At 44.7% G+C, this 19127-nt stretch overlaps 1 protein-coding gene across 17 annotated transcripts in view; it reads right to left on the minus strand.

Moving 5' to 3' along the window:
• The window catches only part of rfx3 (regulatory factor X, 3 (influences HLA class II expression)), a 651544-nt gene that overhangs the window by 251691 nt on the left and 380726 nt on the right, over positions 1-19127 (minus strand). For all 17 annotated transcript variants that reach the window (XM_068030220.1, XM_068030223.1, XM_068030230.1 and 14 more), the window contains one exon: positions 14180-14438. In XM_068030220.1, coding sequence (XP_067886321.1) covers positions 14180-14438 — 259 coding nt within the window. The remainder of the gene's footprint in view (positions 1-14179; positions 14439-19127) is intronic.

Here is a 19127-nt window from a genome sequence, read left to right on the forward strand (position 1 = left end):
ATACAATCATGGCTGATCATCCACTTCAATGCCTTTTTCCTACCTTATCCCTATATCTCTTTGTCATTGGTAATTAGAAATCTGTCAATCTCTGCTTTAAACATACTCAATGACTGAGCTTCCACAGCCATCTGGGGTAGAGAATTCCAAAGATTCACAACCCTCTGAGTAAAGAAATTTCTCCTCATCTCTGTCCTACGTGGCTTTCCCTTTATTTTGGAATTGTGTCCCCTGGTTCTAGACTCCCCAACCAGGGGAAACATCTTACTTGCATCTACCCTGTCTATCCCTTTAAGTATTTTGTAGATTTCAATGAGATCATCTCTCATTCTTCAAAACTCTAGCGAATACAGGCCCAGTTTCCCCAATCTCTCTTCATAGGACAGTCCCGCCATCCCAGGAACAAGTCTGGTGAACCTTCGTTGCACTCCGTCTATGGCAATAATATCCTTCCTAAGATAAGGGGACAAAAACTGCACACAGCACTCCAGGTGCGGTCTAACCAAGACTTCACTACTCCTGTACTCAGATCCTCTTGTGACAAAGGCTTACATACCATTAGCCTTCTTAATTGCTTGCTGCATCAGCATGTTAGCTTTCAGTGACTTATTGACGAGGACACCCAGATCCCTTTGTACATCTACACAAATAGTGGGGTTACGTTTGCTACCTTCCATTCCTTAGGAGCTGTTCTAGAATCTAAGGCATTCTGGAAAATCAAAACCAATACAATCATTATCTTGGCAGCTACCTCTTTTAAAATCCTAGGAGGCAGGTCCTCAGGCCCAGGGGATTTGTCACCCCTTAGTCCCATTAATCTCTCTGGTATTATTTCTTTTACTGTTTTTTTAAAGTTCCTCATTCTCACTAAGCATTGGCTCCCCATTATTTAAATTAATATACTTCAATTTTTCTATTAAGACATTAGATACTCAGCTGCATTTACACTGGAAGATACTCTAGCACAGTACATAAGTAATCAATGAGATACATTCTGCCGCCTACTGTGTCATTCGACCAACAACTTAAAATTACATCAGTGGTATTTTTAATTGGCACAAGCACCAGTAGAATTGCTAATGTTACAACAATAATCTACTAAATGAAATCTTTATATCTTCTTTAAATTCAAAAAATTTGGCTGTGTGAACAGACTTTAGACTTGAGTTTCTCGCAAACTACAGCCTGAATCTAATTCCTAAGATGCTCAAGGTTGTGTAGAAGTTACCTGACTAATTTTTGGCACTCCCAATATACAGAGTATCAGCTGAATTCAAACTCTGTTAGATTAAATCTAATAAATAAAAGGAAAGGTTGTATCGTATGCTTCAATTTACAAATAATAATAAAATAAAAAAATGTGCTTTATAGGTGACAAAATAGATAGACATACTTTCTTTTCATCTTTGAAGACTGAGTTTGAATTTATTCCAGAGAATCAAAATTCACTCTCTAACATTTGAAAGGGTGCTAACATGAAATGAGTTAGGGTAATCTTAACCAAGCTCCTACAGGGCAATAATTCACAGAAAATCAACAAGAAATTTGAAACCTGTTTCAGGCAGACTATAAAGGTTGACTGTTGTGGGGTAGGTGTGCTGATTCATTAGGATGCTCATCTGATGTTGAGTTAAAACAGAGTGAGCTTTACTCAGCTCTTGGCCTTGGAATACTTGACGGTCATACTGATTATTCAAAATGTTCCACATCCCTCATTTTGAAGTGCACAGTGAAAAAAAAAATCAACAAAAATAATTTAATAAAAATCGTGCTACTTGAATTAGATGCATGCTTAAGTTCATTCATAATGTGCATAATGGCAATGATAACAGCAGAAGCAGCAAGAGAGTGGTGTTACGCTCACATGAAGTGTAGTGATTGAAAATTCAAGAACCCAGACCGAAAAGTTATAAAAATTGACTTTTCCTTTAAAAAGTGAACAGTGCTGGAAAAAATGGCCACCAAAGGTCAAAAGACTTGGACCTGTATATTCAAACTGTCTTACTGTTTGCTAAGAAAAAAAGCATACATTCTAAGCTAAGAGGTGTCGATTACACCCAATCTGTGGATGTGGTGTACTTGGATTTACAGAAGGCATTTGACAAGGTGCCGCATCGAAGGTTACTGAACAAAATGAGAGCCCATGGTATAGGCAGGGAACATATCAGCATGGATAGAGCATTGGTAAGCTAACAGGAAACAGAGAGTAGACATAAATGGGTCATTTTCGGGTTGGCAAGCTGTAACTAGTAGAGTGTCACAGGGTTCAGTGCTGTGACCTCAACTATTTACAATCTATATCAATGACTTGGATGAAGGGACAGAATGTATGGTTGCTAAATTTGCTGATGACACAAAGATAGGTGGAGAGCAAGTTGTGAAGAGGACAGAAGGAGTCTGCAAAGGGAGAGAGATAGGTTAAGCGAGGGGGCAAAGATTTGGCAGACGGTGTATAATGTGAGCAGGCTGCGTTTGCTGACAATGCAGCCACTAGTTTAGTTTAGTGATACAGCACTGAAACAGGCCCTTCGGCCCACCGAGTCTGTGCCGACCATCGACCACCCATTTATACTAATCCTACACGAATTCCATATTCCTACCACATCCCCACCTTCCCGATATTTCCCTACCACCTACCTATACGAGGGGCAATTTATAATGGCCAATTAACCTTTCAACCAGCAAGTCTTTGGCATGTGGGAGGAAACCGGAGCACCCGGAGGAATCCCACGCAGACACAGGGAGAACTTGCAAACACCACACAGGCAGTGCCCAGAATTGAAACCGGGTCGCTGGAGCTGTGAGGCTGCGGTGCTAACCACTGCACACGAGAGCATGCCGGACTGAATATTGAGTTCAATAATTTCAGAGCATGACGGGCCCCCCATTTTAATTTCATTTTTTGTTATTTTTCTTTTTTACATTTTTTTGTATGTTTATTTTATTTCATCTTAGTTTGTTCAGTTTGCTTACCCACTGTTTTTTTTTCATGTTTGTACTTGCTGCTGTTCAATTTTCAGTCCGTTAACAGTCCTATCTGTACTAATGCTTTGTCTTTCAACACACCATTAACATATTGTTTGCCTTTGCTCCATGACCTTCTGGTCAGCTATTCAGTGGCCTTGTCCAATCTACACCTCCTTTGTTATCTCTTGCTCCACCCCCGCTTTACTCGCTTCTAACCTTTGACATTTCTAATATTTGCCAGTTCTGAAGAAGGGTCACTGATCCGAAATGTTAACTCTGCTTCTCTCTCCACAGATGCTGCCAGACCTGCTGAGTATTTCCAGAATTTCTTGTTTTTATTTCAGATTTCCAGCATCCGCAGTATTTTGCTTTTATTCATGTATATTCTTCCTCAGTTCAATATGAAGGAGCGGTTTGATATTGAGCGGAGCCGCAGTGCATCTCATTTTCAACGCCACCTTGTTAGTTTTCCTGTTACTCGCCGAATGAAGAACAATACAAAATGATAATTTGGCACGTCTGCCTGTTTCCTTAGCTTCAGTTACAGAATCAGCTGTGTCCGTCTTTAAGGGAGGCAAAGTACTCTTAGCGGCTCTGCGTGACGCTGAATAGTTATGTTAATCTGCATCAATACACCCAGGGATGTCTCTGTTACTGACTGAACAAAACGCTAATAAGTCTGTGAGCGACTGTCATAACTTAAATAACTTTTTCCCCTCTGCGTGTCATGAACCTTTACCTTGTCATAATTGCGGCTGCATGTTAAGAGCTGGGTTAAGAGCTCCGCTGGCAACGCGTTCCAGGCACCCACCACCCTCTGCGTAAAGAACTTTCCACGCATATCCCCCCTAAACTTTTCCCCTCTCACTTTGAACTCGTGACCCCAAGTAATTGAATCCCCCACTCTGGGAAAAAGCTTCTTGCTATCCACCCTGTCTATACCTCTCATGATTTTGTACACCTTAATCAGGTCCCCCCTCAACCTCCGTCTTTCTAATGAAAATAATCCTAATCTACTCAACCTCTCTTCATAGCTAGCGCCCTCCATACCAGGCAACATCCTGGTGAACCTCCTCTGCACCCTCTCCAAAGCATCCACATCCTTTTGGTAATGTGGCGACCAGAACTGCACGCAGTATTCCAAATGTGGCCGAACCAAAGTCTTATACAACTGTAACATGACCTGCCAACTCTTGTACTCAATACCCCGTCTGATGAAGGAAAGCATGCCGTATGCCTTCTTGACCACTCTATTGACCTGCGTTGCCACCTTCAGGGAACAATGGACCTGAACACCCAAATCTCTCTGTACATCAATTTTCCCCAGGACTTTTCCACTTACTGTATAGTTCACTCTTGAATTGGATCTTCCAAAATGCATCACCTCGCATTTGCCCGGATTGAACTCCATCTGCCATTTCTCTGCCCAACTCTCCAATCTATCTATATTCTGCTGTATTCTCTGACAGTCCCCTTCACTATCTGCTACTCCACCAATCTTAGTGTCGTCTGCAAACTTGCTGATTAGACCACCTATATTTTCCTCCAAATCATTTATGTATATCACAAACAACAGTGGTCCCAGCACGGATCCCTGTGGAACACCACTGGTCACACGTCTCCATTTTGAGAAACTCCCTTCCACTACTACTCTCTGTCTCCTGTTGCCCAGCCAGTTCTTTATCCATCTAGCTAGTACACCCTGGACCCTATGCGTCTTCACTTTCTCCACCAGCCTACCATGGGGAACCTTATCAAACGCCTTACTGAAGTCCATGTATATGACATCTACAGCCCTTCCCTCATCAATCAACTTTGTCACTTCCTCAAAGAATTCTATTAAGTTGGTAAGACATGACCTTCCCTGCACAAAACCATGTTGCCTATCACTGATAAGCCCATTTTCTTCCAAATGGGAATAGATCCTATCCCTCAGTATCTTCTCCAGCAGCTTCCCTACCACTGACGTCAGGCTCACCGGTCTATAATTACCTGGATTTTCCCTGCTACCCTTCTTAAACAAGGGGACAATATTAGCAATTCTCCAGTCCTCCGGGACCTCACCCGTGTTTAAGGATGCTGCAAAGATATCTGTTAAGGCCCCAGCTATTTCCTCTCTCGCTTCCCTCAGTAACCTGGGATAGATCCCATCCGGACCTGGGGACTTGTGCACCTTAATGCCTTTTAGAATACCCAACACTTCCTCCCTCCTTATGCCGACTTGATCTAGAGTAATCAAACATCTGTCCCTAACCTCAACATCCGTCATGTCCCTCTCCTCGGTGAATACCGATGCAAAGTACTCGTTTAGAATCTCACCCATTTTCTCTGACTCCACGCATAACTTTCCTCCTTTGTCCTTGAGTGGGCCAATCCTTTCTCTAGTTACCCTCTTGCTCCTTATATATGAATAAAAGACTTTGGGATTTTCCTTAACCCTGTTTGCTAAAGATATTTCATGACCCCTTTTAGCCCTCTTGATTCCTCGTTTTAGATTGGTCCTACATTCCCGATATTCTTTCAAAGCTTCGTCTTTCTTCAGCCTCCTAGACCTTATGTATGCTTCCTTTTTCCTCTTAGCTAGTCTCACAATTTCATCTGTCATCCATGGTTCCCTAATCTTGCCATTTCTATCCCTCATTTTCACAGGAACATGTCTCTCCTGCACGCTAATCAACCTCTCTTTAAAAGCCTCCCACATATCAAATGTGGATTTATCTTCAAACAGCTGCTCCCAATCTACATTCCCCAGCTCCTGCCGAATTTTGGTATAGTTGGCCTTCCTCCAATTTAGCACTCTTCCTTTAGGACCACTCTCGTCTTTGTCCATGAGTATTCTAAAACTTACAGAATTGTGATCACTATTCCCAAAGTAGTCCCCGACTGAAACTTCAACCACCTGGCCGGGCTCATTCCCCAACACCAAGTCCAGTATGGCCCCTTCCCGAGTTGGACTATTTACATACTGCTCTAGAAAACCCTCCTGGATGCTCCTTACAAATTCTGCTCCATCTAGACCTCTAACACTAAGTGAATCCCAGTCAATGTTGGGAAAATTAAAATCTCCTATCACCACCACCCTGTTGCTCCTACATCTTTCCATAATCTGTTTACATATTTGTACCTCTATCTCATGCTCGCTGTTGGGAGGCCTGGAGTACAGCCCCAACATTGTTACCGCACCCTTCCTATTTCTGAGTTCTGCCCATATTGCCTCACTGCTCGAGTCCTCCATAGTGCCCTCCTTCAGCACAGCTGTGATATCCTCTTTGACCAGTAATGCAACTCCTCCACCCCTTTTACCTCCCTCTCTATCCCGCCTGAAGCATCGATATCCTGGGATATTTAGTTGCCAATCGTGCCCTTCCCTCAACCAAGTCTCAGTAATAGCAATAACATCATACTCCCAGGTACTAATCCAAGCCCCAAGTTCATCTGCCTTACCTATTACACTCCTTGCATTAAAACAAATGCACCTCAGACCACCAATCCCTTTGCGTACATCATCTGCTCCCTGCCTACTCTTTCCCTTAGTCACGCTGACTTCATTATCTAGTTCCTTACAGGCTTTAGTTACTACCTCCTTACTGTCCACTGACCTCCTCATTTGGTTCCCATCCCCCTGCCACATTAGTTTAAACTCTCCCCAGCTGCGTTAGCAAAAGCACTCCCAAGGACATTGGTTCCAGTCCGGCCCAGGTGTAAACCGTCCAATTTGTAATAGTCCCACCTCCCCCAGAACCGGTCCCAATGTCCCAAAAATCTGAACCCCTCCCTCCTGCACCATCTCTCAAGCCACGCATTCATCCTGACTATTCTTTCATTTCTACTCTGACTATCACGTGGCACTGGTAGCAATCCTGAGATTACCACCTCTGAGGTCTTACTTTTTAACTTGGCTCCTAACTCCCTAAATTCTGCTTGTAGGACCTCATCCCGTTTTTTACCTATATCATTGGTGCCTATGTGCACAACAACAACTGGCTGTTCACCCTCCCCCTTCAGAATGTTCTGCAGCCGATCTGAGACCACATCAACTGCACTACCCACATGTATCTTCCTTGTTACTTCTTCAAAAAATTCGATCAAGTTGGTCAAGCAAGATCTTCCCTTAACAAATCCATGTTGACTATCCTTGATTAACCTGTGCCTTTCTAAGTGACAGTTTATCTTGTCTCTCAGAATAGATTCCAATAATTTGCCCACTACTGAGGTTAGACTGACTGGCCTGTAATTATTGGTTCTATCCCTTGCTCCCTTTTTAAACAAAGGTACAACATGAGCAGTTCTCCAATCCTCTGGCACCGTACCTTTATTCAGTGAGGACTGGAAAATGATGGTCAGATCTTCTGCTATTTCCTCTCTTGCTTCTTTTAACAGCCTAGGGTACATTTCATCTGGCCCTGGTGATTTATCAACTTTCAAGAATGCTAATCCCATTAATACTTCCTCTCTCCCTATGTTTATCACATCCAATACTTCACACTCTTCCTCCTTAACTACAATATCTGCATCATCCCCCTCTTTTGTGAAGACAGACGCTAAGTATTCATTAAGAACCATACCAACAGCTTCCGTCCCTACATGTAGGTTACCTTTTTGGTCTCTTATGGGCCCTACTCTCTCCTTAGTTATTCTCTTACTCTTAATGTATTGATAAAACATCTTTGGGTTCACCTTGATTTTGCTTGCCAATATTCTTTCATGCCCTCTCTTTGCTTTCCCAATTTTCTTTTTGATTACACCCCTCCACATTCTATACTCCTCTTGGCTTTCTGTAGTATTGAGTTCTCGGTGTCGATCATAAACATTCTTTTTCTGCCTTATCTTACCCTGTAAGCTCCTTGACATCCATGAGGCTCTAGATTTGGCCATCTCACCCTTTTTCTTTGTGGGAACATGTTTACACTGAACCCCTTGAAACTCCCCTTTGAATGCCTCCCGCTGCTCTGACACTGGTTTACCTTCAAGTAGCTGTTTCCAGTCCACTTTCGCTAAATCACTCCTCAGTTTAGTAAAATTGACCTTGCCCCAATTGAGAACTCTAACTCCTGTTCTATCTCTGTCCTTTTCCATAATTATGTTAAAACTGACTGAATTATGATCACTACCACCAAAATGCTCTCCCACTGCCACTCCTTCCACCTGCCCATTTCTATTTCCTAAAACTAAATCTAAAACTGCACCCTCTCTTGTTGGACTTGCTACATACTGGGCAAAAACGTTCTCTGAATGCACCTTAAGAATTCTGCTCTCTCAATTTCTTTCACACTAAAACTATCCCAGTTAATATTGTCTTTGGCCTCTTTGTCTCGAGAGACAAAGCACCTGGAGGTGGTCAGTGGTTTGTGAAGCAGCGCCTGAAGTGGCTATAAAGGCCAATTCTAGAGTGACAGACTCTTCCACAGGTGCTGCAGATAAGATTGGTTGTCGGGGCAGTTACACAGTTGGCTCTCCCCTTGTGCTTCTGTCCATTTTCCTGCCAACTGCTAAGTCTCTTCGACTCGCCACGCTTTAGCCCCACCTTTATGGTTGCCCGCCAGCTCTGGCGATCACTGGAAACTGACTCCCACGACTTGTGATCAATGTCACAGGACTTCATGTCGCGTTTGCAGACATCTTTAAAGTGGAGACATGGACGGCCGTTAAGTCTGGTACCAGTGACGAGCTCGCTGTACAATGTGTCCTTGGGGATCCTTCCAACTTCCATGCGGCTCACATGGCCAAGCCATCTCAGGCGCCGCTGGCTTAGTAGGGTGTATATGCTGGGGATGTTGGCCGCCTCGAGGACTTCTGTATTGGAGATACGGTCCTGCCACTGATGCCAAGGATTCTCCGGAGGCAGCGAAGATGGAATGAATTGAGATGTCGCTCTGGCTGACGTACGTTGTCCAGGCCTCGCTGCCGTAGAGCAAGGTACTGAGGACACAGGCTTGATACACTTGGACTTTTGTGTTCTGTGTCAGTGCGTCAGTTAAAATCTCCTATTATTACTGTCCTATTGTTCTTGCACTTCTCAAAGATTTGCCTACATATCTGCTCTTCTATCTCCCTCTGACTGTTTAGGGGTCTATAGTACACTCCCAGCTTTTTTGTTCCTTAGATCAATCCATATTTCCTCATTCTTCCAATATCTCATCCCTCCTCACAGCTGTAATAGTTTCCTTGACCAAAACTGCCACTCCTCTCCTTTCTTATCCCCCTCCCGATTGCGTCTGAAACTCTGTAACCAGGAACGGTGAGCTGCCATTCCTGTCCCTCCTTAAGCCATGTTTCTGTAATAGCTATGATATCATACTGCCACGTGTCTATCTGTGCCCTCAGATCTTCTGCTTTATTTGCTATATTCCTTGCATTGAAATAGATAGCCTTGAGTACTGCCAAACTCTAATTTTAATTTTCTAACCTTTGTTTCCTCTGTCTTCCAGACTCATCCATTAATTTTCAGCCTTCCAATTTCATTTCTGATTTTATCCCAACTGAGTCTACCCTCAGGTTCCCATCCCCCTGCCAAACTAGTTCAATTCTTCCCCAACAGCACTAGAAAAATGACCCGCAAGGAACTCAATCCCGGCTCTGCTCAGGTGCAACCTGTCTGGCCTGTACAGGTCCCATCACCCCCATAGCCGGTCCCAATGTCCCAGGAATCTAAAGTCCTCCCTCCTGCACCATCTTTCCAGCCACGCATTCATCTGTCTTATCCTTCTATGTCTACACTCACTTGCACATGGCACTGGGAGTAATCCAGAGATTACTACTTTTGAGATCCTGCTTGCTAATTTCTTACCAAGCTCCTTAAATTCTGACTGCAGGAACACATGCCACTCTCTACCTTTGTTGTTGGTTCCGACGTGGACCACGACTGCTGGCTGTTCACCCTCCCCTTCAGGAAGTGGGTCATGGAATCATACCTTACAGACAATGTTCCAGACACCGCCATCACCATCCCCTGGTATGTTCTGTCCCACCGGCAGGACAGACCACCAGATATGGTGGCACAGTGGTATACAGTCGGGATGGAGATGCCCTGGGAGTCCTCAACATCGACTCCAGACCCCATGAAGTTTCATGGCATCAGGTCAAACATGAAACCAAACCTCCTGCTGACTACCACCTACCACTCCCCCCTCAGCTGATGAATTAGTACTCCTCCATGTTGAACACCACTTGGAAGAAGCACTGAGGGCGGCAAGGGCGCAGAATGTACTCTGGGTGGGGGACTTCAATGTCTATCACCAAGAGTGGCTCGGTAGCACCATTATTGACCGAGCTGGCCGAGTCCTAAAGGACAAAGCTGCCGAATTGCGTCTGCGGCAGGTGGTGGGGGAACCAACAAGAGGGAAAAACATACCTGATCTCGTCCTCACCAATTTGCCTGTCGCAGATGCATCTATCCATGACAGTATTGGTAGAAGTGACCACTGCACGGTCCTTGTGGAGAACAAGTCCTGTCTTCACATTGAGGATACCTCCATCGTGTTTTGTGGCACTACCACTGTGATAAATGGGATAGATTTCGAACAGATCTAGCAACACAAAATTGGGCATCCATGAGGCGCAGTGGGCCATTAGCAGCAGCAGAATTGTACTCAACCACAATCTGTAACCCCATGGCCCGGCATATCCCCCACTCTACCACTACTATCAAGCCGGGGGATAAGCCCTGGTTCAATGAAGAGTGCAGGAGGGCATGCCAGGAGAAGCACCAGGCATACCTCAAAATAAAGAGTCAACCTGGTGAAGCTACAACCCAGGACTACTTGCATGCCAAACTGCGTAAGCAGCATGCGATAGACAGAGTTAAGCAATGCCGCAACCAACGGATCAGATTGAAGCTCTGCAGTCCTGCCACATCCAGTCATGAATGGTGGTGGACAATTAAACAACTAACTGGAGGAAGTGGCTCCACAAATATCCCCATCCTCAATGATGGGGGAGCCCAGCACATCAGTGCGAAAGATAAGGCTGAAGCATTTGCAACAATCTTCAGGCAGAAGTGCAGAGTGGATGATCCATCTCAGCCTCCTCCTGAAGTCCCCAGCATCACAGATACCAGTCTTCAGCCAATTCGATTCACTCCACGTGATATCAAGAATTGGCTGAAGGCACTGGATATCACAAAGACTATGGGCCCTGAAAATATTCCGGCAATAGTACTGAAGATCTGTGTTCCAGAACTAGCCTTGCCCCTGGCCAAGCTGTTCCAGTCTACTCTCGATCATCAGTAGAGTGATGGAAGGTGTCATCAACAGTGCTATCAAGTGGCACTTGCTTAGCAATAACCTGCTCAGTGACACTCAGTTTGGGTTCTGCCAGGGCCACTCAGCTCCTGACCTCATTACAGCTTTTGTTCCAACATGGACAAAAGAGCTGAACTCAAGAAGTGAGGTGACAGTGACTGCCCTTGACATCAAGGCAGCATTTGACCGAGTATGGCATCAAGGAGCCCTAGCAAAATTTAAGTCAATGGGAATCAAGGGGAAAACTTTCCGCTGGTTGGAGTCATACCTAGCGCAAAGGAAGATGGTTGTGGTTGCCAGAGGTCAATCACCTGAGCTCCAGGACATCCTCAGGGTAGTGTCCTAGGCCCAACCAACTCCAGCTGCTTCATCAATGACCTTCCTTCAATCATAAGGTCAGAACTGGCGACGTTCGCTGATGATTGCCCAATGTTCAACACCATTCATGACTCCTCAGATACTGAAGCAGTAAGTGTAGAAATACAGTAAGACCTGGACAATATCCAGGCTTGGGCTGATAAATGGCAAGTAACAATTGCGTCACACAAGTGCCAGGCAATGACTATCTCATACAAGAGAGAATCTAACCATCTCCCCTTGACATTCAATGGCATTACGATTGCTAAATCCCCCACTATCAATATCCTGGGTATTACCGTTGACCAGAAACTGAACTGGAGTAGCCATATAAATACCATGGCTACAAGATCAGGTCAGAGGCTAGGAATCCTGCAGCAAGTAATTCACCTCCTGACTTCCCAAAGCCTGTCCACCATCTACAAGGCACAAGTCAGGAGTGTGATGGAATACTCTCCACTTGCCTGGATGGATGCAGCTCCAACAACACTAAAGAAGCTCGATACCATCCAGGACAAAGCAGCCTGCTCGATTCACTTCCTCCACATTAACTCCCTCCACCACTGACACATAGTGGCAGCAGTGTGTGCCATCTACAAGATGTACTGCAGCAACGCACCAAGGCTCTTTAGACAGCACCTTACAAACTTGTGACCTCTACCACCTAGGACAAGGGCAGCAGATGCATGGGAACACCACCACCTGAAAATTCACGTCCAAGCCACACACCATCCTGACTTGGAACTATATCGCTGTTCCTTCACTGTCAATGAGTCAAAATCCCTTCCTAACAGCACTGTGGGTGCAACAGTTCAAGAAGGTGGCTCACCACCACCTTCTCAAGGGCAATTAGGGACAGACAATAAAAGCTGCCCTAGCCAGCGATGCCCACATCCCATGAACAAATTAAAAAAGATATAAAGCAGTTTATCCTTGAATGTAAGCAACGCCACAGAGATCTGATAGTATGTATAATTATGTATGCGTAATTAAAAAGTAGTATGGGAGTCGAAATTGGGATGCTTTGCACCTGTTTTCTGTGGCCAATCTGCGCAGGCGTTGGTCCCATTGCTAAGTTTTTGGGTACATTATATAGATGTCTCCAACAATTAAGTAAAACAGTATTAGGCTCCTTGAATATATAAATTAGAGGCCTCGCCCATTAAATGACCCATTTTGAAAATTCGCCAGCACTGAGCCAGGCTGGTGTCAAGGTTGCCCCACTCATCAGGATTATTCATTGGACCCTGTGGCCACCAATAAGACATAAGCAATTAAAGTTACTTTTTTTTTAACAAAAAGACTCCTGGTAAGCCAGTAGGAGCAACAGTCCTGACGACCTTTGCAGGACGCTGCTTGGCATCCCCGTGACCCCCACAATCACTTTCCTTCCTGTAGGCATGGCCATTTTTAAACCCTCAAATCAGCCCAGGCCTAAGAACACTTTAAATTCAGCAACTGCAGCCAAAGAACACCTTAAATTCAACCACTGTGGCCAGGACATTTTGAATTCGACTCATGTGGACTGTCCATTTAAATCACTAACAGATTGCCTCTGAACAATGGATTAAAAATCAATTAAAGAAATACAGGGACCAACTATCAGGCATCAAACAGCAGGGAGTGCACCAGCCAGTCTTTGAATATTCAAAGACCTGATAAGGGATGCCATCCCCTGGACAAGTCATTTCAAATAAAATAAAACCGGTTCTCAATTAGCACCCACTCTAGACATCTCCAAGCTATCAAGACATGATCAACTCATCTCCCCTCCATTTTTCACCTACTCTCTCCAAACGAGACAGGCAACCCTGTTCAAAGGAACTATTCAACAAGTTATATCTGGCCTGTCTGACACAAACTCACAGGACAATAGCAAGACAGTTTTTGGTGTGAACCGAAAACACTATAACTGGTATTGGGTTTTTGGAGCATAGGAGTTTCTTTTTTTTTCTTCAGCAAGAGCTTGTTGGTTTTTGTTTAATAAATACCCTTGCTTGATTCATTATATACCTGAGTGTTGTTTCATATCATTTTCAAATTCCACTTTGCGATATCACACCACCTTTGCCAAGAACTCCACAAGTGAGCGTTGGGGGGAGGAGAGATTTTCACCGTTACGACCCTACCTAGGTCAATCATTTACACTCCTCTAATTTAATGATAGCAGAGGCTCAATGTTGATCGGCCCTCAAGCCTACATTTTCTAGTGTTGGGAATCTTTCCCTGCATGTAGTTCATAATGGCAGGCTGGCACCATGCAATTTATACCTCTATTTGTTTTAATGTTACTAAAATAAGCAACAATGAGCTGCAGGGTACATTGGGTGTCAGCTAAATCTTGGAAATTGTATGTTTTTATTCTTTTTGTGAAACACAAATGACTAAAAAAAGTAAGATATACATTTAAATCAATGAAGAGAAATAACACAACAGCTTTCTTCTGTCCATTTCTACAGGACAATTTTAATTACAAATTATAAACCTGTTTTTGGATAACTCAGCTTTGATCCCTGGCTCATAAAGATTTATCTGAAAAAAACACAATTAATATAATCTGAATTAAAATTTACAATAAGGCAAAGTATAATGCATTATATTTGGCAAATACTTACTGTGGCTGGAGAAGCACGTGTTGTGTGGCTGACTGGGTGACTGGATGCATCCATTGACCCGCCTATAAGATAGGCACCCCCTGAGCTACTGATTATCTGACCGCCTGTAACGCCCATTGGAATGCTGCCAGAGCCCCCCATAGTGTGGGACGAAACCACTGTTGTCACCTGGGCAGAGTTTCCTTGGGAGTCGAAATATGTTCCTCCTGTGTTCTGGCTATACATTTGGGCCTCTGAGTAGGGATAGGTAGTCGATCGTCTGAGGAAAAGGATTAATTGCAAAGTTTAGAATTCTTTCATAGGTCGATCTTTCGACAGTACTTTCAACAGCAGAAAGCTGGAGAGATCTAGAAAAACTTTTAAATAAACTGATAAAAACTACATGCTTGTATCGAAACATGATCGTTTATCCAAATATTGTACTGAGACAATATGGTTTTTGAGGTTGCGACAACCTGTAAGTCACATAACATTGTAGATTGCACTACAGGATTTAAATGCATATATCTATAATAATATTACGCAGTTTCTGTCTGTATGTACTGTTTTGATTGGTCAGTTTAAGGGGTGTGGTAAACTGTCATTCTGCACCTGTCGAATAACAGTTGGTTAATTAGATATTTTAGAACTTTACTGTAACATTCAGGTACTGATTCTAACAATTCTTTTGATCCATTTGATATAAGGTGTAATGGAGTAAGGTGTGAGGTCCTCTGTTTACAATCAGATGCAGCTCTTCCAATCTCTGCTATGCAAGTAGTTTCAGGGAAGTGGCTGCCAACAGAAATTTTTAGATGTGACTATAGTTCATGGAACCTTGCTGTGCATGAAGCATAAGCAGCTGTCAGTGCTAAGTGTGTCGCTATCTCCATAAAGATGGAGTCTGCATGTGAGAGAAGCAGTGCGGATTCTGCCTGACAGTTATGAAGCTCGTTTTTTTTTAAAGCTGGGGTGTAAATCAGAGTGGTGCACCAGGTTTGTCCTTTCCTCTCCCCTCCCTCTGGTGGTGTTAACATATGGCAGTTGGGAGATGAGATTGTGCAAGCATTACCTAGAATCACCTCAGCAACAACTGCCAGCTCGGTCAGCATCCCCGCATTGGCTGCAGTCAACAGCGGAACTAACCTGGGAAGGACCTCACCCCCTCTCTCCCACCCGACCCCATCACGTTAAGGAGTGAAGCAGAGATCCTGGACCACTTTGTAAGCCAGAGCTGCCTTGTGTTTAGTTCGGGCATAACTGATCCTATTGACCTTTAATTGGATAATTTCCAAGATGTCAGCTGAGGAACTGTTGTTTGGGAGGAGGTTGTTGGTTCAGGGGTGGGGGGGGGGTGTGGAAATCAGTGGCAATATGAAAATGTTGTGGTATGGAGATGGCATGGGAGGGAGAAGATGGCATAGGAACATAGGAAAAGCAGCAGGCCATTCAGCCCCTTGAGCATGCTCTGCCATTCAATTAGATCATGGCTGATCTTCTACCTCAACACCATTTTCTCGCACTATCACCATATCCCTTGATATCTTTAGTATCTATAAATCTATCAATCTCTTGTCTTGAATATATTCAATGACTGAGCCTCCACAGCACTTCAAAGATTCACCACCCTCTGAGTGAACAAATTCCTCCTCATCTCAGTCCTAAATAGCCTACTTCTTATTCTGAGATTGTGTCCCCTTGTTCTAGACCACTAAGCCAGCAGAAACATCCTTCCTGCATCAACCCTCTCGAGCTCTGTAAGAACTTTGTATTCCTCAATGAGATCACCTCTCATTCTTCTAAACTCTAGAGAATATAGGCCCAGTCTCCTCATAGGACAATACAGCCATCCTAGAGATCAGTCTGGTGAATCTAGGAGGGATGGCATGGGAAGGATGGAATAGCATGGAATAGGGACGGCATGGGAAGGATGGAATGGTATAGGAGGAGTGGGAGGGGGGAGATGGCATGGACGGGGTGTCATGGGAAGGATGGGATAGCATATGATGGAATGACATGGGAAGATGGAGATGGCATGGGAGGAGTGGGAGAGAGGGGATGGCAGACAGGTGGGATGGGAAGGATCGAATGGCATGGCATGCGAGGGAGGGGATGGCATCAGACAGGTGACATGAGAAGAATGGAATGGCATGGGATGGGGATGGCATGGGAGGAGTGGAGAGAGGGGATGGCACCAGACAGGTGGCATAGGAAGGATGGAATGTCATGGGAAAAGTGGGAAGGATTGGATGGCATTGGACGGGTGACATGGGAAGGATGGGATGGCATGTGATGGGGATGGCATGTGAGAGAGGGAATGGCATGGGACGAGTGAAAAAGAGGGGATGGCATCAGACAGGTGGCATGGGAAGGATGAAATGGCATGGCATGGGAGGAATGGGAAGAGGGGATGGCATGAGATAGGTGATATGGGAAGTATGAGATGGCATGGGCAAAGTAATAGGGAGGGGATGGCATCAGAGCGGTGGCATGGGGAGGCTAGAATGGCTTGGGATGGAGGGAGGGAATGGCATGGGAGGGGTAGAATGGGAGGAATGAATGACATGGGATGGGGATGGCATGGGACAGATGCAAAGTAAGTAGCACGAGGTCCAGATGGATGCCGTCTTAATTCAACAGAGTGCTTAAGTCGGGAATTTGGTGAGTGTGAGAATTCGGTGCAGTGAGGGAGAAGGTGCTATTCTGGTCACTTACAAAATAAGCAGTGATCAAGAGAGGGAGCTGGAGACAGTGAGACCTGATAGTTGAAGCACAGAGGCATTAATTAGGTGAGCAGATAGGTGATTTTTAAGGTTTTCTTTCCTTACTACACCCCCATGCCATTCCCTCCCTCCCCTGCCATCCCCATCCGATTGCAAGCCATTCTATCCTTCCCATGTCACTGCTCTGATGCCATCCCCTCCTTATTACATCTCCCATGCCATCCCATCCCATCCTTCCCAAGTCACCAATCTGATGACATCCCCTCCTTCCCACACCTCCCATGCCATGCCATTCCATCCTTCCCATGCTATCCATCAAGCCATCCCCTCTCTCCCATGCCATCCCATTGCATGCCATCCCATGTCACCCATTCAAAGCCATCCCATCCTTCCCACTCCTCTCATGCCATTCCATCCTTCCTATGCCACTTGTCTGGTGCCTTTCTGAACTGGGGCAGTAGTTCAAACTGGTACTGGGGAGAGAGAATAATTGTATAAAATTTATAGCTTAACTAGTTAAACTACTTAATATAGCTACAAATTATCAGTGATAGTTCTAAACTTTTATTTTTTTTAAATTTTATTTTGAGATACAGCACTGAAACAGGCCATTCGGCCCACCGTGTCTGTGACGTCCAACAACCACCCATTTATACTAATTCTACATTAATCCCATATTCTCTACTACATCCCCACCATTCTCCTACCACCTACCTACACTAGGGGCAATTTACAATGGCCAATTTACCTATCAACCTGCAAGTCTTTGGCTGTGGGAGGAAACCGGAGCACCCGGCGGAAACCCACACGGTCACAGGGAGAACTTGCAAACTCCACACAGGCAGTACCCAGAACTGAACCCGGGTCGCTGGAGCTGTGAGGCTGTGGTGCTAACCATCGATGATAAACTTGAAACCCAATTAGTTAAATAAAACACAATAGAGATGCCAGATCAGGTGATGTGTTGCAACTGTAGCTTGTGGGTGAACAAGGTGGATATCAGTGTGATCCACTGCAACAACATCTGCAGTAAGTGTCTGCAGCTCGAGGAACTTCAGCTCAGAGTTGATGAACTGGAGTCTAAGATTCGGACACTGCGATGCATCAGGAGAGGGGAAAATTACTTTGATACTTTGTTCCAGGAGGCAGTCACACCCCTTAGGTTAGGTACTTTAGATTTGGTCCGTGGTCAGGGACAGAAGAGTGTGACTATGAGTCGGGTAGGTATGGGGATCCAGAAGGTAACACTGGAGGAGCCTCAGACCTTGTACTTGTCTGACAGATTTGAGGTTCTTGCAGCCTGTGTGGACGAGAGCAGGCACTGCAGGGTGGATGAGCAAACTGACCACAGCGTCAAGGTACAGGGGGGGTCATTCAAGTGGGTTGGGGGAGTGGTGTGGTGGTGGGAAGAAGTAAAAAGGAATGTAGTACTGGTAGGGGACAGTATAGTTAGGGGATCGATACTGTTCTTTGCAGTCGAGAGCTTGAGTCCTGAAGGCCGTGTTGCCTGCCCGGTCCCAGAGTTAAGGACATCTCCTCGGGCTGGAGAGGAACATAAAGTGAGAGGGGAAGAATCCAATTGTTGTGGTCCACATGGGTATCAACAACATAGGTAGGACTAAGAAAGATGTTCTGCTAAGGGAGTAATGGTAGCTAGGGGCTAAATTAAAAAGCATAACCACAAAGGTAATAATCTCTGGATTACTAGCTGAGCTACGAGCAAATTGGCATAAGGTAAATAAGATCAGACAGTTGAATGCATGGCTGCAAGATTGATGTGGGAGAAATGGGGCACTGGCACCAGTACTGGGGAAAGAGGGAGCTGTACGGTTTGGACAGGCTTCACTTGAACTGTGTTGGGACCAGTGTCCTGATGAATCGTATAACTAGGGTTGTAGAGAGGGCTTTAAACTAAATAGTAGAGGGGCGTTGGGAGGGTTCATATGAGGGGAAATTCAGAAAGTTAACGAGGAAGGACAAGACATAAGTGCAGGGTAGCAATACAGCTATTGATAACTTGAGTGTGACAAGAAAGCACGGAGCTAGAAACATAAGAGTGCATCAGCAAATAACATGGCTAAAAGACAGAATTAAGGGCTGTTCATCTGACTGCACACAGCTGGATGACAAGATGGATGAATTGATAGAACAAATAGAAATAAATGGGTATGATATGATAGTGTTATGCTGATGTGAAGTGCAGCGATTGAAAATACAGAACTCAAACTGAAGAGTTCTAAAGATGG

This window comes from Heterodontus francisci, chromosome 4, assembly GCF_036365525.1.
Source record: "Heterodontus francisci isolate sHetFra1 chromosome 4, sHetFra1.hap1, whole genome shotgun sequence".
NCBI classification, from domain to species: domain Eukaryota; kingdom Metazoa; phylum Chordata; class Chondrichthyes; order Heterodontiformes; family Heterodontidae; genus Heterodontus; species Heterodontus francisci.